The sequence below is a fragment of the Aulonocara sp. 'chitande type north' Nkhata Bay genome, linkage group LG7 (assembly GCF_057382095.1).
Source record: "Aulonocara sp. 'chitande type north' Nkhata Bay isolate Kocher_YH1m ecotype deep benthic linkage group LG7, A_spYH_male_GT1.1, whole genome shotgun sequence".
Lineage (NCBI taxonomy): Eukaryota > Metazoa > Chordata > Actinopteri > Cichliformes > Cichlidae > Aulonocara > Aulonocara sp. 'chitande type north' Nkhata Bay.
Genome location: NC_141350.1, coordinates 58,319,895 through 58,345,650, shown reverse-complemented (window position 1 = coordinate 58,345,650; position 25,756 = coordinate 58,319,895). Strand labels below are relative to the sequence as shown.

General features: G+C 37.6%; 1 protein-coding gene across 5 annotated transcripts; it reads right to left on the bottom strand.

The window, feature by feature from the left end:
- Window positions 1–200: 200 nt before the first annotated feature.
- On the bottom strand, window positions 201–25,326 carry tpm2 (tropomyosin 2 (beta)). Of its 5 annotated transcripts, none has more exons than XM_086301622.1 (9): window positions 25,063–25,326; window positions 20,350–20,475; window positions 17,761–17,894; window positions 17,044–17,161; window positions 16,092–16,162; window positions 15,134–15,209; window positions 13,571–13,633; window positions 13,405–13,474; window positions 201–808 (listed from the first exon to the last, which is right to left on the bottom strand). In XM_086301622.1, the coding sequence occupies exons 1-9, from the start codon at window positions 25,174–25,176 to the stop codon at window positions 726–728; spliced, it is 855 nt and encodes a 284-aa protein (XP_086157748.1). In that variant the 5' UTR covers window positions 25,177–25,326; the 3' UTR covers window positions 201–725. The 5 variants fall into 5 exon arrangements, with proteins under 5 accessions (XP_086157748.1, XP_086157746.1, XP_086157747.1 ...); XM_086301620.1 differs by lacking the exon at window positions 15,134–15,209 and adding an exon at window positions 14,228–14,303 and having other exon boundaries at window positions 25,063–25,320; XM_086301621.1 differs by lacking the exon at window positions 201–808 and adding an exon at window positions 11,436–11,761 and having other exon boundaries at window positions 25,063–25,324.
- Window positions 25,327–25,756: the final 430 nt, after the last annotated feature.

The following is a 25,756-nucleotide window of genomic DNA, read 5'->3' as shown; positions in this document are numbered from 1 at the left end:
CTTTTTTTTCTTTTTTTTTTTTTTTCACTATCTATCCTGCTATTTCAGACCCATGCTGTATTCCAAAGCCAAGTTAACTCAATGTCTGACTGAACGTGTGGTAGTTATGACAACAGCAGCAAAAACTCATGTTTGTGTGTGTATTACCATGACATTTCCAGACCTATAAAATAAAGCATTACAATTACAAAACCAACATGTCTATAATATTGGCTTTTATTGAGGGATCAGTATTCATATCTCCATATAAAGAACAAAGCATGAAAAGTAACAACGGCAAAATGAAGAGGTGAAACCTAAAATGTCATCCATGGCAAGAAATAAAAGTAAAAATACTTAAAACCTTCTTTTATCACATAGCTGGGTTTCTTTTTAAAACAATTTTAATCTTACTATCCTTTAATAACGGTGACAATGCACATACTGTATGTCTTGTGATACATAAATGTCTGTTTTTTAATATAGCCGTTTCCATGATTGATGTTCTAGTTTAATTTCAGTTTAATAATGATTGAAGTTTTGACAATATCTAAGATATTTTGAAGTTTCACATTCACTGCAAAAGGCGTTTTTCTTGCTCCTGCTTTTAGAATTATGTGAATAGCAAACCCTCATATTTCCTTTATTTATTTTAGAGATGCAGCCTGGGAGTATTATGAAAGATGAATCTGGTTTTTCCTCCTGCTTTCATTCAGGCTGTCGTTCACTGATATCTGTAAAGGTCACTATAGATTGTTGAGTTCCAAAAGGGTTTGGTCCAATACCTGGTGCATGTCCAGATTTTCTTCTTTGGCGTGGGCCAGTTTCTCTAGAGTTGGAAACAAAGACACAAGTTACCTTCCAAGTTAATGTTCTGTCTATGATGAATATCTAAAAAATCGAATTGCTCTCAAATGCAAAGTTGTTATGCATAGTCTTTGTGTAAAAGGTAAATGGACTGGTTCTTATATAGCGCTTTTCTACTCTGTCTGAGCACTCAAAGCACTTTGGGTGAATGAATTACTTGTATAATCACACAAGCACTTCTAAGCTTAAGTGCTAAGTATCTAACATTCATACACACTCCGATGGATGCATCGGAGAGCAACATGGGGTTAGTATCTTGCCCAAGGATATTTGGCATGCAGACTGGAGCAGCCTGGGATCAAACCACCGACCTTCTGGTTAGTGGCTGATCCGCTCTGCCACCTGAGCTACAGCCAGTGTGAGTTTTACAATAGAATAGTTGAGTCAAACAGGTGTTCAAGGATCAAATGAAATGAAAGGAAATGCTCCTGATAAATAAATGTTTTAATTTATAGCCTACTATAGTAAAATAAAGCCTGCTGTACAGCCTACAGGTTATATACAGTAGGCTACGGTATGAAATACAGATTGTTCAATATGAAATATAGATTCTTAGAAGCAACTCAGTACATGCAAAAATAGGACTAAAGTAGTCCTACACACATTGAAATAACACACTAATTTAATGAAAAAGACGGCTAGAATTGCTTTGTATTGTCTCCTTTTTGAATGACTTCAATATTCTTCCCCTCTGCAATTCTCTACCTTATCATGGTGGAGGGGTTTGTGTGTCCCAGGGACTACAGTGGCTTGCAAAAGTATTCGGCCCCCTTGAACTTTCCCCACATTTTGTCACATTACAGCCACAAACATGAATCAATTTTATTAGAATTCCACGTGAAAGACCAACACAAAGTGGTGTACACGTGAGAAGTGGAACGAAAATCATACATGAGTCCAAACATTTTTTTACAAATAAATAACTGCAAAGTGGGGTATGCGTAATTATTCAGCCCCCTTTGGTATGAGTGCAGTCAGTTGCCCATAGACATTGCCTGATGAGTGCTAATGACTAAATAGAGTGCACCTGTGTGTAATCTAATGTCAGTACAAATACAGCTGCTCTGTGACGGTGTGATGGACCGAGCAGTGAAGGAAACTTAGGCACAGGTTAAAGTCCAAAAAAATTATTTTTTTAATTTAACCCAAAAAACATAATTGGTTAACTCATGCAAAAAAGACTCAAAATCTTGGGCCCATAAAAGAGGTCAAAATAACAAAACTCTACTCAAAGTTGACAACACAACTGATAACTCAAACAAACTGACCTAACTTAATGAGACAAAGGGAAAACTTTAATAGTGGCTGATCAGCCCACAAAAACAGGAGAAGGGGTAAAACACACAAAACCTAACAAACCAAACATAATGAACTCCAATTCCCCCCCATGGTCCTGAGTTATGGCGTGAACCAATTTGTATTCTTCCTTTAAAGCTCGCTCCGCCCCTTTTCCACCTCTTGGCTCCTTAATCAAGGGACTGGAACAGCTGCAACTAAGGTAACTCAGAAAACAAAAAATGAATCATACATAACAGTGTAAACTAAAATGTGCGCACTTATTTTAGAATGCAGTGTTATGTGGATATGTGAATTAACTCTAAACCAAAACCAGTTATTTATTGTCCTGTAAATTAGGGCTGCTCGATTATGGCAAAAATGATAATCACGATTATTTTCACTGAAATTGAGATCACGATTATTTGACGATATTTATTTAACCCTTTAAGACCTACTATAGAACCAAGTCCACCAGAGCTTTTTTTTTTTTTTTTACATGCTGTAGTGCCATTTGTGGGAGCATTTCAAGTTGCTATACATCAATACAACTGTTATAGCCCATATTTTAATAATATGTATGCATTAAGTGCATAGTAATTACATAAATTGCAAAAAAGTGCAATAAACTACAAAAAAAATTGAAAATCGCTTTTGTTTTGTTTACATATATTTCTACTTGGAGAAATTTAAGAGGCTTATCCCTCAAAACTTTAAATACAATAAAGTTGCAAAAAATAGTTTCCCACCACAGGAAATTTATTTTGAGTGTCTTCATAGTTTTATTTTGGAGATACACCAATTTTTATATACTGCAGGAAAAACAAAAAACAATCCTATGATGCAAATTTGCAAAGAAAACAGCATGTGCATCATTTCACTGTGGGAAGTGATAGGAACGGCAAAGCGTGTTTCTGGAATATTATGTTTTTGTTCCTGCAAGCGCTTTTTATGCAATTTTTGCAAAGCTATATGTGGAACGAAACCGTGACCGAGGACAAGCTGATGGCATCAGATGTAAGTACAACTCCTCCGGTTTCATATGCAAAACAAATTATTGCGCTAGCTTACACGGTTCAGATTCTACAGGGATTTAAAAATAGTTACGCAAAACGGAGCGTGCTGCTCTGACCGGCTTTAAAGGGTTAACAATGACTTTAAAAAAATAATATAAAATAGTGTGCAACACCACTGAAGTTTTTTTTTTTTTAAACTCTCTTTTCAACCAACGGCAGTCACTCTCCAAATAACTTCTGCTTAGCTTTCCGAGCTTCCCTCGGGTCCTCTTAATCTGAAAACTGCTGTTCACAAACGCTGTCCATCTAATCTGACTGAGCTGGAGCTGTTTTGCAAAGAAAAATGGGCAAAGATTTCAGTCTCTAGATGTGCAAAGCTGGTAGAGACAGACCCTAAAAGACTGGCAGCTGTAATTGCAGCAAAAGGTGGTTCTACAAAGTATTGACTAAGGGGGCTGAGTAGTTACGCACACTAGGGCTGGGCAATATATCGAGTTTTTTAAAAATATCGATACATTTTTATACGAGATATAAGATGTGACAATATCCTTTATATCGATATAGTCTATGTTATGTTATAATTATACTTGTGGAGCCGCAAGTTTGCCTCTCTTTCGTCCACTTTTGTCTCTACGCAACGTTACTCTGCCTCGCCTCTCTCCTTCACTGAACACAACTCCCCCTCCTCCCCCATCGCTTCACCTGCAGGCAGCGACAAGATGGACACGGCAAATCTCCGTTAACGAGTTACTGCGCATCAACGTGTTAACGACCTAACCACGCTAACGCCATGCAGCCCAAAATCCTTTCATTATTTCAAAAGTTGACAGCGCGCCTTATGTATGAATTCTGGTTGTGCTTGATGACCGCGAACCGATTTTATGTGGTACACGGCGCTCAGCAATCTGTCAAAAAAATGTTTGAGTACGACTTTAGTAAGCTACGGAGCTGCACTGCTTGATGACTTGTCGGAGCATTACGGCTACCGAGGAGCCTCGCGGAGTAATACGTACTGTGTTTCAACGTAATATTACCGTACTGTGTGTGTATAAGGACCATAAATGGCACCTGTTCAGAGTCATGGTTACGAAGCGGATTTCAAACTCCAGGCTGTCAGTCACGCGGTAGAACTTGGGAATAGAGCAGCTGTGAAATCTGTCTCTTTGTTATTATGCTCAGCATCTTTTAGTTTACATTTTGACTGCACAATTGTGAGCTTTTTGTTATGCACAAAAACAACATTGCTTTAGTTTATTTATGGAGCATATTAATTAATAAATGCTCATAATTTATTTTTGAGTAATTCTTTCATGTACATCTATGCTGTATGTTAATAAAAGTGCCTGTGTGACATCTGGGAAACAGCTTTAACTAAGAACTCTCTTTTTGCTCTTACTTTATGGCTTAAAAAAATTATCGAGATATATATCTTATATCGCCATCCAGCTAAAAAAATATCAAGATATGAATTTTGGGTCATATCGCCCAGCCCTAACGCCAGTGTTGGGTAAGTTACTTTAAAATAGTAACTTAGTTACATTACTAGTTACTTCTCTCAAAAGTAACTCAGTTACTTCAAGTTACTCGTTACTTTCAAAGTAACTAGTTACTAGGGAAAGTAACTTTGGTTTTACTCAGAATTCTCTTGTTAATGTGTTGCTTCCATAACTTTGCCAGTCTTCTAGCTTGCTTACTTGCCACAAGTGCACTGTGCCACCTACCAGTAGAAAGGAAAAGATAATGTGCATATTTCCACGAGAGAAATCCCACGCCTGGACCGTCATTGACTGTTGCCATGATTCTAGCCTACGTCACAGAGTCATGTGCGCCTTTTACATCCAACACAAAAACTGCAGTCGTGGTGCTTTTGATTGTACTCAGAACTCGGAAATTCTGCCTTCTGAATAGGAAGATGTAGGCAACACCAGACTGCAGATGAGCTGCATACAGGGCTGGACTGGGACAGAAAATCAGCCCGGGCACTTTGACTAGTGTCATATCTTTGACCACCATTATAGGAAAAATCTTAAAGCCTTTGAATGAAAACAAACACTGTTGTGACAGTGATGTACACTGTTTTGATGGTATATATGTATCAATCTATCAATCGTTTGTTGTAAGATTCAGATAATTATTTTTTAAAAGCGAGACATTTTAAATGAGAATAAGAAAGAAAAGTATTTCCTTGTGCCCACCTCTCCCTGTTAATGCCCTACATGGACCCCTGGCAACACTTTGCTAGATCTGCACCTGCACAGTTACCAGCTGTCAGCTACCTAAAAAAGGATCCTGGGGTTATTTGTCTCTCAGAAACTGTTCATAACTTCCCTTCAACTCATTCATGTCACCTAAAAGGTAAACCTGTTTCTCCATCACAGCTCTGATGATCCAGTTTCAACATTATGCACTCCACACTGTATATAAATGCCACTTGTTTTGCACATATTCAACTCTGTATATTTTATATATTTTATTATTATTATTATTTTTTTTTTTTTTTTTTTTTTTTACTATTTAATTTGTAAAAATGTGTATACACACACACACACACACACACACGTAGGAAAATATTTAGTATACACATCCAGAAATGCATACACTATTATATATTGTACATATATTTATTAGTTTCAGGTTGGCCATTCTTGTATTTTGCTCGTTTGTGTTGTTGTGTTTGCACATCTCTGTTGCTTGTGGGGCTCGCACACAAGAATTTCACTCGCATGTGCTGTGCCAGTGTGCCTGCACATGTGATGTGACAATAAAAAGTGATTTGATTTGATTTGATTTGAGTAAGGACATCTCCTGGTTTCATCTTCATGTTTCCCTCTCACCAGATAACCAAACCGACATCATGACCAGCAGCTTTACAGCTGTGGCTCCAGCAAACATCAGCTGATACTAGAAATTAATATTAAATAAATTCTAACAACAGCTGATCAAGCTTAAATGTGCTGCTGTTGTTTAGCGCGACATCCGCTGGTTTCCTCTTTCGGCGCAAAGTGAGCGATAAACAAACAAGAGAGCCGATCAGCTGATCATTGATCAGTTTCATGATTGAAGTAGAAACGGGAGAGGGAGGGGGGAGAATGAGAGAAGAAGAGGCAGCTGTGCAGCGTAAAGACAGAATAACTGCAGCTTTGTGCCTTTTCCATTGTAACTGAATTACGGGACAAACTGTTTCTTTTCACCTCAATAAGAAACGCGTAATATTTTCTCTGAATACCAGACGGGACGGTTGGCAACTCTAATAACTTCTGAACAAAATAAAGTTCAACATCATTAACTTCATAGCACCACCCAGCTGTATAGAAACTCCGTCATGCTAGCTAGCACGCAGTACGGAAAAAGTCAGAATAACGAAAATAAACTCCACCTAAACTTGGTTTATATCTGACCCAGAGAGACTGCAGGTCATAACTTCTTACCTGAAGTTCAGTTCACACTTGGACCAGCGGCCGCCTCAGGTCTCTTTTCCTTCTGCGTCCCTTTCCATCCTCCACCTGCTGGCCTCCAACACTTGCTAATGTTACTGAATCTGTGGAAGCTCCGCGATAGCCACCACACGAAGTAACGAGTAACGACCCTATCTAAATCCCAGTAACGAGTAACGCGTTCCTGATTTTGGCATAATAACTAGTTACCGTGCTCGTTACCACAATAATAACGTAGTTACTGTAACGCGTTACTTAATAATGCGTTAGTCCCAACAGTGCCTAACGCACACACCCCACTTTGCAGTTATTTATTTGTAAAAAATGTTTGGAATCATGTATGATTTTCGTTACACTTCTCATGTACACTACTTTGTATTGGTCTTTCACATGGAATTCCAATAAAATTGATTCATGTTTGTGGCTGTAATGTGACAAAATGTGGAAAAGTTCAAGGGGGCCAAATACTTTTGCAAGCCACTGTATGTTGTCTGGGGGCTTTTACCCCCTGGTAGGGACTCTCATGGCTCTTTGTCTGGTCCCTGACCAGACAAAGAGCAATTCAGAAGATGGCTCAGAGTAAAGCTGCTGCTCCTCCACATTGAAAGGAGCCAGTTGAGGTGGTTCGGGCATCTGATAAGGATGCCTCCTGGGTGAGGTGTTCTGGGCATGTCCCACCGGGAGGAGGCCCTGGGGCAGCCCCAGGACACACTGGAGAGATTATACCTCTCGGCTGGCCTAGGAACTCCTTGGTGTTCCCCCGGATAAGCTGGAGGTGGTCGCCGGGGAGAGGGAGCCCCCATGAACCGGCCTAGATAAGCGGAAGATGGATGGATGCAATATTCTTGATCATTACCAAAGCTTTATTAACTTACACAGTCTCGATTTTCAGCTTTCCTTTCTGGCTTAAAAAAGCATTTAATTTAATTCAGTTTATTTATATAGTGCCAAATCACAACAACAATCTCTATATGCTGTTAAAGACCCTACAATCATACACAAAACCCCAACAATCATATGACCTCCCATGAGCAAGCACTTGGCAACAGTGGGAAGGAAAAACTCATTATAATTATTGATGAAGTTTCTGAAGTGCAGGTAGGCCAGTTCAGCACCCAGACTTTTCGACTACAACGCTATGCTTTTGTAATAGATGTAGTATTGCACTGGTTTAGCATTCTCTTGCTAAAATATGCAAGGCCGTCCCTAAAAACGACATTGTTTGGATGGGACCACATGGTGGGCTAAACTCTGTATTTATGCTGTATACAATATTGTACGATAGATACAACAGTGATGGTGCATTTTCAGGTGTACCGCTGCCAGTTCCATAGACAACAATAATACCCTGATACAGTCAGAAATGTATGTTTGAATTGAGCCATGATAACAAGTCAGATGGTCCCTTTTCTTTAGTCCAGAGGACACAGCGTCCATGTTTTCCAAAAAAGAATTCACAAATTTGATATGTCTGACTATAGAACACTTTTCCACTTTACCTCAGTCCATTTTAAATGGCCTTTGGTGCACAGAAGATGATGAAGTTTCTTTGCATGGTAGAGTTTTAACATACATCTGATGGTACAGTGAACTGTGTTCACAGGCAGTGATTTCTGGAAGTATTTCTTAGTGCAATTCAGTGATTTCCACAACAGAATCACACCCGCTTTTAATGCCATGCCACCTTAAAGCTCAAAGACCACTGTAATCCAATACTGATTGATGGCGGCACATGGCGGAAAAAGCATGGCAGCGATGGAGAATGAGAAGGGCGAAAGCGGATCATTGAATGAAACGGATGAACCAGAATTGGTTTGTAAAAATGCTGCAACTTCAGTGGTGTGGAACTGGTTTAGCTTTCGTCCGTCAGATACACAACAAAGCACTATTTTTGGTAGAGTATGCTAGTGGGCCGTCGTTATTACTGTGTTTTTTGGAAAATACGGCACACTTAAAATCAATCCTTTGATTTTTCTGAAAATCGACAGTGCCCCTTATAATCCCGTGTGCCTTATGTATGAATTCTGGTTGTGTTTACTGACCTGGAAACGATTTTATGTGGTACACGGCGCTCGAAAATCTGTCAAATGTTTTAGTACGACTTTAATAAGCTACAAACTCGCACCGCTTGATGGATTGTCGGAGCATTACGGCTATCGTAGGCAGGAGGCTCGCGGAATGATACGTACTGTGCTTCAACATAATATTACCGTATTGTGTGTATAACCTCTTTTTAAGTTTTGTGGATATTATACATGGTTATGCTGAGGATATGTTGGCCAATTTCCACTGGAAATGCCTTTTGGTTAAACTGTCAGCAAGGAATTTGCATTTGCACTGTTACATTTTTATATAACTTTAATCCACATAAAAAACAGCTGCTTGTTTAAGTGAAAATACATTGGGGGGTTTTTCCACTAATAAAGTTGTGGAGTTGTAAAGTATTTTGTCTAGTGTCAATTATATCGTCAGTTATATTGTTATCGCAAATTTTCAAATGTATATCGTGATAAATATTTTTGGTCATATCGCCCTGCTCTAATTCCAATTCCATTATCGATGGAGTAATGGAGCAATCAATACCCTACAACACCGGGCAGAAAACGTTCTATCTAAGCCAGAAGGGAAAAAGAAGAACACACACATATAAAGAAAGCTCTTAAAACACATGTGGTTATCCTAATTGGGCTTTCATCAAATCAGCAAAGATGCACAGAAAAGAATGTCAGACACCAACTAGGGAGAATCAGAAACACAAATGGAACATCCCCTATGTAGCCGGTTTGGGAGTTTTGTCTTTGGGATGAACCAGTTTTTGTCGGAGTGTATGCCTGGGTCTGAAGGACACTGGGATGTTATGCTTGGAGAAGACTCTCCTGAGTTTCTCTGATAAACCCTGTATGCTGTACAGTGCAGCGAGGAATGCTCAGACCTCTACATTGGAGAGGCACAATATAGAAGAGCCACCTTGGACTGAGAAGACAGATTGTTTGAAAGAGGAGTGAAAGAAGCCATCTTTGTCCACTGTGAATGGCAATCTTTGAACAGAGGTGGTGGCTTACAACACCAACTGTCTGCCATCTATAATCCAGCCTCTCGGCTCACTGGCTCCACTTTGAGAGTCACCACCATCTCTAAGCAGCATATCAAAGACATTACATCCATACAAATTAATTATATGCTGCGTGATCAAATATTTGTGCATGTTGGAGGTATTTCCCCTGTTGTGATCAGTATTGCTAAAAAAGTTATTACGCATATTACACAGAACACTTTTCTTAAAAGTAATGCAGTACCTTGCTTAATTACACCCAGGAGAAAGACATGATATACTACTCATTACTTTCATGTTACTCTGGGTTCAGCATTTACTCAACTTCAATGTCACTCTGGTTTCTTGGCCAGCTTAGCATTAGCATGCTGTTTGTGAAGGTGCTTGCAAAGAGCCAAACTTGTGTTAACAGTATAAGTTTTTGTCCCTGAGCAGTCTCCACTTTACAATTGTATTCCCATCCTTTCTTCTATAAAAAACAGTCCATATGCTGTAAACTACATCACTATTTTCCTCTGACACACAAACTGAAATCAGTTGATCATAGCAAGAGTGCAAGAAACGATAAGCAGGACTGATAGGGCAGGCAGGCAGACGAATTGGACAACTGTGAACAGGTTCTTTACACATCCTGTCACATCATAACTTCCTTTTCTCCATCATATCAGCCAGCTCACATACTCCTGCCTTTCTTTCATTCTCACTGCTTCCTAACATGCTTTTCCCCTCTCTTCTTCTTCTCATTACAGGGGTGGCTGTAGCTCAGGGGGTAAAGCAGGTCATCTGCTGATCTGAAGGTTGGTGGTTTGAACTCTGGCTCTCCCAGCCTGCATGCCAAATATTCTTGGGCAAGATACAGATGCATCCATTGATAGAAATGCCCCATCCATAGAAAGCACTTGAAAGCATAGAAAACAGAAAGTGCTTGGGTGAATGTGGCGTGTGAACGAATGTGAACGCATCATTCAATCAGAGCTCCCTGACCTGCTGTCCATCTACACCAAGCGGTGCAAGTCCAAAGCTAGGAAGATTATGATGGACCTCTCCCATCCCAACAATGGACTCTTCTCACTGTTGAGGTCTGGGAAGCGCTTCCGCTCCCTTAAGGCCAAAACAGAGAGAATGAAGAGGAGCTTCTTCCCCCAGGCTATTCGGGGCCTGAACCAGGTGTAGGACTGGACTCTCCCAAACACGTCACTATAAGACTGGACTCTCACACACGTCACCACACGCACCACCACACATTTCCTATAATCCTATAATTCCTATAATTTATAATCCTTATCTTTATAATCTCTTCTGCTATTTGCACATTCTTTACTGTAAATTCCTAAGTTAATTTGTAAATTTTTGTAGTAAATTGTAAATATTGTAAAACTTTTCTTCTGTCATTTAATGGTCGGGCATTGTACAGCTACAAGCATTTCACCCCCATGTCATACTGTGTATGGTTGTGTGTGTGTGACAAATAAAATTTGAATTTGAATTTGTGTTGTTTAAAGCACTTCGAATGCTCCGGGAGAGTAGAAAAGTTCTATCAATCACATTACATTTAGCATTTACAAATTCCACCAGCAAACCGTTGGCCAAGTGCAGAGGAAGCAGTCAGTGTTAATGAGGACTGATGATCCACATATTTGATTTGGCCAAGGTTTTATGATGTATGCCCTTCCTGATGGAACCATCCCCATTTAGTGCTTGGGAGAAGCACTAGGAATTCACTGATGTGGCCATCCCATGACTGGGTAAAATACACACACAATTACGAACTGACAAACTGACGAATTACGAGAGTGACAAGGAAAACTGAGAGAAAGTTGTGAAGTGAAGACAGCTTTATTACAGGGGAAAGACAAAACAGAATTGCTTAACTAATATTTTGCTAAAGAGAAGACAGCAACATAGTAGCTCAACCTTCTTCTTTAAAAAAGACCAGTCCTGTGAAATAGCTTACTCTTTTACCACACAGTAGCACTGTGGAGTGGAGAAAAAGAACAGCAAACAGGCAGTAGAGTTCAGACAGGAAAGAGGGGCAGCGAAGAAGTAAGACAACTTCTACAGTGTAGTCATATCGTTGAGGGCCAGGTCCAGCTCCTCACTGAGAGCCTTGCCCTTCAGCTTCTGAGCATATACTTCATCTAAAGGAGGACATTGAGACACGGAAACAATTAATCACATAGAGAGACAGAGATCGGATAGAGGTAGGAAGACAGGAAAAAGAAAAGAAAATAGTTTAAACTGTAAATCTTCATACCGATTCACAAGTGTTAATGCCATCACATCAGCTTGTTACTTCAGCTCACCAAGACAACAGACAGCCAAACCTGAGCTTAGTCAAGCAAATGCCAACATCCCTGACTTTGATTAGTAAGGAAAAGATACAAATTGAACAAATAACTGGAATTATTGGTTGGTACGATTTAGCCTTGATACCACAGACACCAGGATAAGTATCAATGTAAGCACTTCAAACCAAGTTCAAACTATTTTCATTCAACAACTGTTATGAAAATAATTAATGAATTCACATATCAGAACTACAACCACAAAACACCATGTTAAAAGTCTACATCATTCAACAACAATGTTTTCACTGTTGTGTTTATGTACAAAGACAAATATTGACAAACACACTGTTATCTGTTTCTAGATCCACAAAGATGTGTGGATATGTTTTTCTATCACTATTAGGGTAAGAGAAATCTTAGGAAACCGTCAAACCGATATCTGAATGTTTAGGTGTGGGTGCATACCACCATGAATGGCATAAAGGCAAAAATGCCCAAAAGAAAAAAAATTAATTAATATAGCAGCAACATCAAGTTTTACAACTAGTCATTTTGCTAGCTAACTACCTTCATTGTGGCATATTGTGCTATGAAAAAGTATTTGTTTGTTTGGTCTGAAACATGTAAGTGTGTGAAAGATGCAAGAAACAAAGTCAACCTGGGTAAATACCTGGGTGTGATGATATCTGTGTATTCTTTTTCTCCTGGATTACCCTTTTGCGTTACACATTTCACTGTTTTTCCTTTTGCTACCTAGCCTGACCTGTCTCCCCAATGTGATGTTTGTTTATTGTATGTACGGTCCGCAAGGTCTGTCATCTCGGTTGTGGGCAACCGCAACTAACAAATAAACGCTATCTCATCATCTAAAGATAAAATATTCAGCTTTTAAATGATGATTTAAATTATTAAGGGAAAGAAAGATTATTAAACCTACAAAAGAGGAGTAGGGCCACTGAAAAGAGAAAAAACAGTGGGGACATCTCCAAAATTCAGATTAAACTCAGAATTCTGAGAAATAAAGTGTATTGTTTCTACAATAAAGTATTGTATATGTTTGCCTAAATAGGGCTTTTAGTCCCTAAAACTAGGAAAGAACTATATATGAAGTCCATTTCTATTAAGGTGTCATAAAATAAAAAATATTCTTGCTTTTTGTCTTAGTGGCATTTCTCATAGTTGCTGTATTACTATAAATGTTGTAGGTAAGAACATGCAGAATGACGGCCAAGTGCATTAACTCTAAGTATTAAAATTAAGCAATTAAAATTAAGCAAAGACACCATAACTGGATTAGAGGAATTTGGTCCTTCCACTTATCATTGGCTTTATTCAGGAAATTGTAACTGCAGAGAACAGCTGTCCAACAAAGTGCCAGTTCAGTTACAACACCCCATAAGTGAAACTGTGTGTGATTTTAATGTTCACTGAGGGACACTGAGCAGACATGTTAGTGGAAGTACTGGCAGAGATAAGAGGTGTGTGTGGACTACCTTCTAAATCATCAATGGTCTTCTCCAGCTTGGCCACAGACCTCTCAGCAAACTCTGCACGGGTCTCAGCCTGGAATCCAAACCACAGCAAAGCATCAGCTTACTCCATAAATCATAAGTATACAACAAAAATAATAATAATAAAACTAGACTGGAAAAACTTTACCTCCTTCAGTTTGTCAGTAAGAACTTTTATTTCTTCTTCATATTTGTCCTCCTTTTGAGAGTACTGAAATATAAACAAATAACATACAAACTTTCACAAAGTGTGTTTAAACAACATTTCCATTTCATGAGTGCAGTTGGCCTGAGTACCTTATGTAAGTATTTTCCATCTGTTTTCCCAGGCTTTATCTCTAACCTTTAACCATGTGGATAAAATTATAGCTGATTCTAATTTTCAGTGGTGTGTTTCAATCAAAAAGATGCTGGAAATGTGGAAACCTATTTAGTTTAACCTTAAATTTAAAACTAAAAATGGAAATGGACACAAATCAAATAATTATCATCATGACAATTTCCATCATGTCATTTAAGTTAATTTTGCTGTATGCCGCTGAACTTGAAACAAAGTTTCATTTATTTATGGACTGTTTATGTGTCTGTATCCTCATAGCAAATTATAAATGCGTTTTGTTGAATGGATATAGGGTTTCTATTGATGTCTTTAGATTTGTTTGAGGTGAGGCCGAATGACTGGTCCCTCCTTTTTACAGGTTATATTTTTACAGGTATTTTACAGTATTTTTATGGGTTATATTTCATATATATACAATCTGACTGGCCACTCTTCAGGCTAAATACCCCTCAGCTCCTACTGTACCTTTTCAGCCTGTGCTTCCAGTGACTTCAAGTTGTTGGTGACATTTTTCAGCTCTTCCTCAAGGTCACCTGATTTACTGACCAATGTAAGAAAGATGAAAAGCAAAAGAAGAGAAAGTAGTGACTTGAAAGGTAGAATAGCAGAAGAGACTAAACTCAGACATTGACTAATAAAAGACTACATGACTTATAACAAAAACCGCCAGGCTCTTGGTTAGAATCTGTTTTTGGAGGGAGCGTGCATGGTCTTTGATCAGTTTCTTCCAGGTATTCCTTCCACAGCTCAAAGACATGCACGTTAGCTTAACTGGTGAATCTAAATTGGTCGCAAGCATGGATGCAATGTATATAAAGTCCCTAACTGCGTAGAATAAAGAAAGAGAAATTTAAAAATATAAAAAATCTACTTTTTAATGTGCCTATAAACCTACTAACAGACAGATACCAATAATGTCTTCATCCGTCTCTCGGTGCTTTGTCTTTATTACCCAATGAGTGACAAGGCCATAAGGCTACTGTCTCTACTAACAAATATTTTAATTCAATAAAATAAATGTATTTTTTCATTTTAAAACACTTGACTAATTTCCTTAAAGAAATATTAATAGATGACAAACAATACACTGATGTGAGGGAACACAATTTCAGTGTTATTTATATAATTGTGTTTATTTTTATTCTGAAATATAAAAAAAAAATACTTTAAGTACCACTGTATAGATGGATGGATGGATTCTTGCTGGTCTTATTAATTTTAAAGAAAAAAAGTAGAATATCAGCAGTACTTAAGTGCAGTATAAGAGGGAAATGTAGAAAACATAGATGGAAAAGTAAAGAGGCTGCAGGTCAAAGGAGCACAAGACAGCAGGTCACAATTAGACCTCAGTGGTGTTCATACAGTAAGTACCTCTTCTTCTGAGCACATCATGGACTTGAAATTTTGGTCCATTAGTTTGAGCTCCTCCTCCAGCTCCCTCATTCTCCTGCACGAGTTAGTCCAAAATGTTTGGGGGTGAGGAGGATTGGTGGTTGCCAAAGAGACAGTGGTTGTGCAAACATGCATTCATTCACAAAAACACAGAAAGAAAGAACAACACACAGCCAGAGAGGTATACTATGTAGGCAGGACTATCTTTGCATTAGCTGGCTCTACGGCTCTAAAATCCCAATCTAACAGGTTTGTGTACATTACATAATCCCACAGTTAAAAATCTGAATTATTCTAAGAAAACAGGGTGCTTAAACTGATATTAATTTAAAGCTCTGACTATGACCTCCTCTGGATGAGGTTTAAGTATACAGCATAAGCTGCCATGATGATGTAGCCAGGTTAAAAAAAGAGCCAGCTTAATAAGCCTGCAGCCATTACGTTTGCTTCATAGTACAACCTCACGTCTCTGTGTCATTAGTTTTATGTCCTACTTGATGACAGCACACAATAACACTTTGCATTTGTGATGAAATTGTTAAGTAAGCATTCAAGTCGTGCATCACAAGAAAATTAAACAATTACAATAATATTTGTAATTTAGATCACTTATAGAGCTAAAATTCCAAAATAAGTTAAATCTTCACAAATAATTGCAAATCATGGCTTTGCAATTTAAGCAGAGATAAAAACAGAATAAGTAGATTAAACAGCAGTGATCATTAGTCGCAGTTGTTAAGAGAATTCTTATGACATGCAACACTTAGAGATCCCACTACTATTTAATCTAGACATACGGGTATGAATTATATTATTTAAAACAACAAATGAGCAAGATTATTTTGTGATGGTAGGAGTCACATGATCTCTACCATGACAACATGTATGTATGTAAGTGACACTTGCTAGTGTTTTTGGAGTGCAGGTATTGACTTACGCCTCAGCTACTTCAGCACGCTCCTCTGAGCGCTCCAATTCACCCTCCAGGATCACCAGTTTGCGTGCAACCTGCAGATATTCACACACTTAAGTCATCCCAAATAACATAACAAGTCTGTTAACTCATTTTGCTTAGTAAAAATATTGTATTTATGTGAACTTCTGGTATTTATCTTTGTTGACCCTATTACTGACCAATTATATACTGTGAGTCTGCACTATGTTCAGTCAAGTCATTATAGTGCTGTAAAAAAGTATTTGCTCATCTTCCTTCAAATGCATACAAACCAACATCCCATTCTTAATACATAGGGTTTAATATAATGTCAGTAAGCCTTTGGGGTAGATGTAGCTCACATGGCAGAGCAGGTCATCTGCTAATTGGAAGGTTGGTGGTTCAATCCCTCCAGTCTGCATGCCAAATATCCTTTGGCGTACTCAATAATTTAAGAATGTGTGTGCATGTTAGATAGAAAGCACTTACATAGAAAGAAGTGCTTGTATGAATGGGTGAACAAGGCAAGTTGTGTAAAACACTGGATCACTGAATTAGAACTTGGAAATCATTTTATCTTCATACATGCTCAATCATCCAGGTAAGGAATTCCTAAAAAGTTGACTCTGTTCATCTGGACGTTGCGTTTCAGTGGAAGAAACGTTTCGTCACTCATCCAAGTGACTTCTTCAGTCTCAGCTAACTGCAGGTTTCCCCAACCTTAGCTTTGCAAGATTACTGAAAAAAGCACCACTGAATGAACAGTGGGCTGTTAGGTCAGTTCCTTGATCTTTTGACAAAACTTTTTGTCAACTTTTTGCCATATAATCATTTTTCTTTTTTAAGGTAACCTACTGAGAACCTACTTAGAATTTGTGTAGAGTATTAGTTGTTGTTGTTTTTTCTCCAACTGGGACATCATGCAATAACCATGAAAAAAACAGCAATACAACACCTCTTCATATTTGCGGTCAGCCTCCTCAGCGATGTGTTTGGCTTCCTTCAGCTGCATCTCCTGGATCTCCATTTTCTCTTCATCTTTTGATGCTCTGTTCTCTATGACTTTCATTCCTCTGAATAACAGGAAATGTGACGGAATAAGCAGTGTATACAGCAGTGGAATTTATATTTTTATATATATATATATATATATATATATATACATATATATATATATATATATATATATATATATATATAGAGAGAGAGAGAGAGAGAGAGAGAGAGAGAGAGAGAGAGAGAGAGAGAGATTGTGTGTGTCTGTGTAATTTTTTTGTCTCTGTATTAAATATGCCACTCTCCATGCTCTCAATTGTAGAGTAACTGTCAGATGTACAGTAACTACACTAAAGTCATGAAAGACTATGACAGAGCTGAATCATGGTTCAAAATGTAATGCTGATAGTCATAGTAAATACAATACTGGGTTGTATAGTACAGGATTGGATAGCTGAAAACTCAAATTAAAGTGAAGAAGTGCCTTATAAAAAAGGCTGGATGTATTTGCCATGTCCCACGCTTAAAAGAGTAACAGTAATAGTTTAACAAAAACAACTGTACCTTCAATAACACACTAGCATTCATAAAGAGGAGCATAAAGAATAGCAAACAGCATCTTAACTCTACAGACAGAGAGTTCAAATTTTAGATGGATGGACATGAAGCTCATCACCTCTCACTCTCATCTGCAGCTTTCTCAGCCTCCTCCAGCTTCTGCAAAGCAGTAGCCAGTCTCTCCTGAGCTCTATCCAACTCCTCCTCAACCAACTGGATACGTCTGTTTAAGGATGCCACTTCTGCCTCAGCCTGCGGGGACACACACACACAATTATTTTTTGTCTTTTTTGTGTTCCCCCCCCCGTTCTTCTCTCCTGGCTCCAAGTAGACATTAATTTGCACATCTAGACTGAATCCACACGTCTATTATCTTGAGGGTAAAAGAAAAAAAAAGTTGTTTTTGATTGCTAAGCGGAGTCCTAAGATATGTTCCTTACAGTTTGTTTGTTTTTTCTAATTGGGTTACTATTAAAAGAAACAAGGATGTGATATTTGACCAAAAAAAATGCAGGACTTTTTAAATGACATTAAATGAGCAAAGACGGTGGTAGAAGCATATAAAGTCAACAATGTTTTGAAGCTTTTTTTTAAGTCGCCGAAAGAGTTTCAAGATGGCTACCGAGTGGCAAGACTTTCATTTAATGTTTTATTTTAGAATATAATGCCATTAAATTGCTTTAATTCTTTTATTTGTCAGTTATTTTTTATAGTTATATTTCCTCTTTTACAAACAAAGGGGAAACAGCCGTTCATTGACGACTGCAGTTTCCGGTGTAGCGGTCTTAAGACGGTGTTTCTGAGTATTACCCTTTCCCTGGCCTGCCTCTCCATGTCAGCTTCTTCCCGCAGCAGCTCTGCTTGTTCTTCGGCCTCATGCGTCGCTTGCTGCAGTGTCTGTATTTTCCGTCTGACAGAGTCTATGGACGTCAAAGTCGCCATGCTGCGAATATTCAACTTCGAGCTTTTCGCAGGCGTCACGGCGTTGCCTTGGCAACTGTAAGTCGGAATCAATGCAAGAGTTTTCTGGTTACTGTTTCAAAATAAAAGTTGGCGTTCCAGGTGAAGTCGGAAGTCACTCTTTTCAAATGGAACGCCCGCTTAACTCGGATTTCCAACTCGGGCTTCCATCTTCGAGTTAAGAATTGAAGATGGAGGTTTTGCACATAAACATTAGCAACACTGTAAAAATGGTAATATATACATGTTCTATAAATAGAGAGTTGAACAGGCTCTACCAATGAATGTGCTCCATAGTGGTTTTAAAATAAATAAATAAATAAATAAGCAGTTTTGTTTTGCTACTGAACCATCTACCTTGCAGGAACAAAATAAATCCTGTTTTTCCAGGCTTCTCAGAGTTCACTAGCCTCATCCTCAGAGGTAAATGGAACACAGCTTAGCAATGACACAAGTTATTTGGACAGATAATTTTTCTAATATTCCTTCATAGGTAATAAAGTAAGATTTTAGATAGATTATAGATTATAATAATGCATATTTTTATATAACAGTATACTCGATTAGGTTCATTTTTCACCCTTATGCTAACAGTACAGCAATACAACATGGAATATGACTGCTCATATTTTTTTGCACAGCTCCAGATAATGTAAGTAAGAAATTGGCTACAGTGTCAATAAGAAGGACAATTTGTAAAGGCACTAATGATGGTAAAAAGTCAAACTTTTCAAATTATTTATTTCAAATTATTTTCAAAGTACATATATATGCACAACATAAATGTGTTTGAGAATAGAACTTGATGTCCCAAGGCAAAGGTATTTATGTTAGAGTGAACATCAGTTACAAGCAGAGGAAGCATAAACAAATGAATGCATTGCTCTGATGCTTTTCCATCTTTGGAAACCTCACAGTGACTCTGCAGACAAGACAAAGTTCCACTCCTTTTAGGACCAATGCATGTGGTCTCACTCTTTCCTGCATTGCTCATTTTGACTCAGAACTTTTAAAGAAAACTAGACCACAAAAATGACTGTGACTCTCATAAAAGGCATTGTGGCCCCATTTTCACTACTAATCCTGTTCCATAAGTCAAACATAATACATCCAACAAAACTATTATAGTTGTAGGAATAGAAAGTTAAATATATACTCATTAAATATAGTAGTAATTCAAGTACCTGTACAGATATTGAAGATTGTTACACCGGTAAGCTCCAAATAGTTAACCATAGTATTAACCACTGCACCACCATGCTGCCCAAAATAAAATCTTGCCTAATAAACTGTTAAGACTTGATAGATTAGTTGTAATTGTCCTCAGTGTGCTAATAATCATTTTTCTCAAGTAGCTGAAAATGAGTTCACTGCAAATGATGATAGTGATTTGGAGGATTCAGCACAAATAGCTTTTACATCATATGAATTGGTGATGATTTTTGGATATGTATAAGTTGATGGAATGTAAAGTTTGACTTACTGTAAAAGTAGCTTGTGCATATTTCAGACATAGTAGAAGCTAAGACTTGCTACTAGTTTTATAGCATTAGTGATGGCCTACATGACCTTAATTTCAGTTACAACCCAGTGCTAAACACCTGAAGTGACTGGATTGAATAGTGACAGAACATTTAAGAATGACAGTACACATAAGGTAACAACCATCACTGTGACCAGACACAGTAAGCTAATGTGATCTCGACAATGTCGCCCTCTAGTAATACTGTCATTTATGCTCACTTACATCTGCTGCCTTTTTTTCAGCTTGCTCCAGCTTCTCCTGGGCATCCTTCAGTGATTCCGAGTATTTGTCGAGCTCATCTTCTACTCCTTTCAGCTTCTTTTGCAGGGCAAGCAACTCCTCTTCAAGCTAAAGCCGAAATATACCAAGACACAAAACACAAAATTATTTTATTTTAGAAGCATTGGGGAAAATTGAACAAAACAAAAAAGAATTTTTATTTTATTTAATTGCTCATAATCGATTTGCCAAAAAACATTCAGTTTACAATAATGTGACAAATGAAAAGAAACCTTGCATTATTTCATTATTTTTGAAATGATTAAGCACCTATCAAAAAATTACAAAAAAATATCTCACTATTTATTTTAGCTTAGTGTTTTTAACCCCAGCAGTAATAGATTTGTATTAAAATATTCTGACAATGTTGAAAATGTAGTTCTTTTGACCTGCAGTGAGAATGTAGAGGCAGCAACAACTCTGCAAATAAATGTACTTGATTAGGCCTAAGTTCATTATTATGCAACAAATTATAACATGAGCTGTATTCAGTAAAAATCCAAATACTCAAAATCTAACTGGCATATGTGAGAAATGTTGCTTTACAACCTCCTGATGATGTTGTATTAGTTATAAAATTCTGATATTAACGTAACAGACATGGATCTTTGAGCATATCCATGCTCCCAAAAGGAACACTGTGTTCACTTATAACAGACAAAAGAAATTCTTTGTTATCCAGTGTCTCAAATATATTTTTACCAAGTTGCTGTGTGCAGTAACAGCATATAAACAGTGACAGTAGCCACCAACCCCAGATGCCTATCAAATCCAACACAAATCTAGTGTCATTTGTAACACTCTATTAATGATCTAGTTAGATGATTGGTGTAAAATCTGTGTGCATATTCTTCAGAGAAGAAAACACTTTTTTCTTAACCCCCAACGGTAAATCTGAATCTAACAACCAGATTCCCTTTTCCAACAGAAGCTTTCAGGACTATAAAAAGCCAGTTGCAAATGACAGTGATGTGGCCTGACAACAGTGTTCCTAGTACAAATGTGCTTTAAATATCTCTTCTGACAGCCTCTCACAGCCATCTAAGGCCTGATACTCACATATAGCATTTGGCAGTCCTATAGTTCCTGTCATAGTGGTAACCAAGACAACGGCCTTGACAGACTCTTAAAAACTGTGACAATTCAAAGGTGAGTTACTTAGATGTAGAAATATAAATGGAAATGTTCATTGGTTCTAGGTAGAGCTGATGGTGATAGCAAGCTGGTATCCCCTGGGAATAATTTCTATGATAGCTGGTGCATAGTTGAATGTTAACAGATTGCTATGTGATCTTGAGAAAATACACAATAGAACTACACCAGAGAGACTATAAGCCATACAGGAATTTCACTGCGTTGTCAGATGTTTCTCAAAACAATAAATTATGAATATTTTCTCATGTGTTCAAGAGTTAGAAAAAGCAGTCAGTTTTGAATAGAAAATAGTGGAATCACATGTAGACTGAGTAAACTGATTTTTTGTGAGCTACTGGCTTACTCGTGTATTCTGAAAGGGAAATAAGAAGCAGAGCATTCAGGTATCAGGCCCCTCTCCTGTGGAACCACCTCTGTACTTTTAAGATTACTTCAGAGTTTCCTTTTTGATAAAGCATATAGTTAGGGATGAATTAGGTGATAGTGAATCATTCTTTAGTTATGCAATAAGTACTTCTTTGCCTCCCATAGTTATTTTTCTCTTCTCCTTTCTTTCATCCCCCAAAAGCTCATGGAAGATGGCAGAACCTGAGTTTGGTTCTGCTGGAGATTTCTTTCTGTTTAAAAGGAGTTTTTCCTTCCCACTCTCAATTGTTTGGTAATAAGGGATTGTCTGATTGCTGGGGTTTGGTTTTCAATACACCAACAATCTATGTCCACTGTGAACGACCATCCTTGAACAGAGGTGGTGGCTTGTGACACCCACTGTCTGTCACCTATAATCCAGTTTTTCCCTTCCCAGGTGCCTTAACGCCCACTCACATCTTGTGTCAGTTGATCTTAACTGGGACCACAGAATGGGATCTTAAATATTGGTGGTGGTGCTTAAATACTGGTGTGGTATATTATTTTGGTTTTAAACATTCTGTAGTCTAAAAATGTTTTGTACAATGTACATAGAGAACATAATCATGTTATCCAATAAACATTCCTTTTCAGACATTTAAAATGAACAGTATTCTGATTCTTATGAAATTATAGCAGGTTGCAGGTACATAAGTCAGTTTTCAAATTTTAAGATGAAAATCAATTGATATATTTATTGTTTAGACATAATTTTGACATAGATGGGTCAGATCTAAATCTGGCTGATAGCATAATTCATAATCATAATTGTTGATGTGTATATCGCTTCAACGTTGCAGCTGTTGATTTCCAGAAAGCCAGACTGCTTTTGGTGCATTTCAGTCACTTTCAGTTCAGTCCTTGTAAATGACCATTTTCAATGACTTTTCTTTGTTGTTGTTGTTTTTAAGCCACTTATGACTAAGTGTTCCGTCTACACATAACAGACAACTTATCAAAGAACCAGTTTACATGTATATCTTTAGGAACTTTGCTACTAGCAGGCTGTCAGAAAAACATCATCTGTTCTCCTTGCTTTAATTGAATCTACAAAAGAAGAAGAAGAAGAAAGAAATAGAATGGACACTGATGGGCCTTAATGCTCTGTCACTGAAGCTTGACAGTTAAATTCCAGTTTGGTGTTAAAGCTATGCCTTAAATATTACTACTGCAAACACTTCTGATACACTGTGCTAACTTATGCCATAATTTGATGTGCCCTTCTCAAGAAAAAATAACTATTTCATTCAGTTCATTTCAGCACAACAGTCTCAAAGATATCAATGGAAAGTTGTCAGGTATGGAAAAGTGTGGTAGGAAAAAGTCATGAGCAAGAGGTATGACTTCAATCTCAAGAAGATTTTCAAGAAAAGTTGATTCAAGAACTTGGGAGAGCATCAGAAGCGTTTAACTTGGGATAAAGAGGGGGGAAATGGACTTTTGCTTAATGGTCCAAAGTTCTCTTTTTCAGATGCAAATAAATGTTGCATTGAGAGTAGAGAGGCACATAACCCAAGGTCTTAAAGTCTAGTGCGAAGTTGCGATTGTAATGATTGGTCCACTTTGTTGTAGTCCAGAGTCAACTCAGAAGTCCACCAGGAGATTTTAGAAAACCTTGTGCTTCTATCTGTTGGCAAGCATTACGAAAATACTGATTTCCTTATTAACACATGTCCACAATGCCAAAACTCCTACAAGATGGTTTGCTGTCCATGTTATTATAGTACTGAAATAGCTGCCAACCAACCTGACCTGAACCTCATAAACAATTTGTGGGGTATTGTCAACAGGAAGAGATGAGTAACACAAAAGCTAAAAACACAGACAAGCTAAAGGCCACCATCAAATCTATCAAAGCTGATTGCCTCTATGTACTGCACTCATACAGTAACTTGTTGTGAAGAAGTCCCAACCAGGAACATACATTTCAGAAGCTGAATGTTTCTGTATTGATTTAAAATAATACTCTAATAATTTGATGCTGGATTTCTGATTTTCCTAAACCTTAATCATCAGATTAAAAATTAAAAAAAAGTCTGAAACATATCAAAGTATTTCACTATACTTTTTTGAACAAAAAAAGAGAGACATTTTGTATTTGCTTTTGTAGTTACTTGTCATGTTTAGTTTTGTAGTTATATATAAATACATTTAACTGCATATCATATTATATAATCGTCTTTTCAAACCTGAGAGATTGATCTTGTCACTGACTGAGCTGAACTGTATATGATCAGGTTAAATTACAGATCAAGCAGCTTTTGTCAGTGATATCCGATATAAGCAGAGACCCTTTAAAAGTATCCATCACGGAATAATTTTAGCATATAAGAAATACTCTCACTTTGGAAATTTAAAATGCATTTTGGTTATAATATTTGTGCACTTTTCCCCGATTTTAAATAAACATAAAGTATACCTATGTAAATATCAAGTTTCAAGTGAAAATAAAGATAATACAGGATATACTTTAACTATCTCTACATTTGGAAAATTATTGTGTCACAGCAGCCGAAACATTAAACAGAACCTATATCAAATTGAAATACAAGAGCTCAATAAAATAAATACAATACTGGAAAACAAAATCACTCAAAAAAGTAAAAGAAAAGAAAGGGGAGCACAACTAAATAGAAAAAAAGTGAAATAAAAGAGCAAAAAGTGTCTTAGACTCGTTTTTTTATGGACAGTGCCAAACATTGACGTTAAATGCCAAAACATAAAGCCACAAGCAAAGAATATCCTGAATGAGAAGTGTCAGCAGTATACATCAAACAGTGATAATAAAAATCAACTTTAGCAGCCAAAAGCTACAGTACATTTTACATATTGAATTATGTATGTGCGGTGCGGGTAAATGATAACAGGACGATATCAACATCAACTGGTATGGAGGTGCATTTCACGTCAGACCTTTCGCCCATTTACAACTTAGTCGGGTTTTGCTTTTCAGCACTTCTTCTAAATTATTTTATATAGTTCTGTGTGTATTTTAAGGTATTTATTTCATAACTTTTCCTTCATTATGTTTACGTTGAAACGTTTAAACGTGTTCAACGAGTTGCCTGTGAGGTGCAGCGTAGCTCCTTCCTTTACCTGTTTGCATTTGTCCTCTGCTCCTTTTTTGTCTATTTCAGACTGTTCTGCCCGGTCTATAGCGTTCTCCTTATCCAGCTTCAGCATCTGCATTTTCTTCTTGATGGCCTCCATGTTTCTTCAGTGTCTGTGAGCTAAACAGAAAGAGAACTGCACCCAGCTTTCGGGACAGACACAGGCAACGGTCCGTGACAGGAGAACAGGAGGGTCTCTGTGAAGCTGTTCAAGAGAGCAAGAGAGGATGGCATGACAGCAGTACGAGCCCACGCACTCCTCTTTTTCTCCCACTTTGGATCCGTACGATTCGTTGACCATGTTTAGGCACTGAAAGCTGTGCAGGCTGTCTGACGTGTGTGTTCAGTATGTGAGAATAAATCAAGACTATCCCCGACCACTGGGACATCAGCAAAGGTAACAGAGCAAATCACTGATCTAAAACGTTTAGAGATGAAAAAAGTAGTACCAATCCGAAAATTACCAATTAAAATATTAAAGGCGTTGAATTAAAACAAACAAAAAAAAAAAAACCCCACAACTGACTGGGTCATATGTGAAGATGTACATACTGAAAACATAAAAATCCAAAATTGAAAGTTAAAACACAAAGAGAGAAAGTCTATACCGCGTAAACAGAAGGACACAGTTATAGTGTAAGACATAACATACCTATAATCTGGGAAAACTGGTAGCTAAA

Coding starts and splice junctions, on each gene's coding strand:
- tpm2 (XM_086301622.1), bottom strand. CDS start 25,176: ATGGAGGCCATCAAGAAGAAAATGCAGATGCTGAAGCTGGATAAGGAG. Junction 20,476..25,062: donor CAGAGGACAAATGCAAACAG/GTAAAGGAAGGA, acceptor TTTCGGCTTTAG/CTTGAAGAGGAGTTGCTTGC. Junction 809..13,404: donor GACCATTGATGATTTAGAAG/GTAGTCCACACA, acceptor TTCCAACTCTAG/AGAAACTGGCCCACGCCAAA.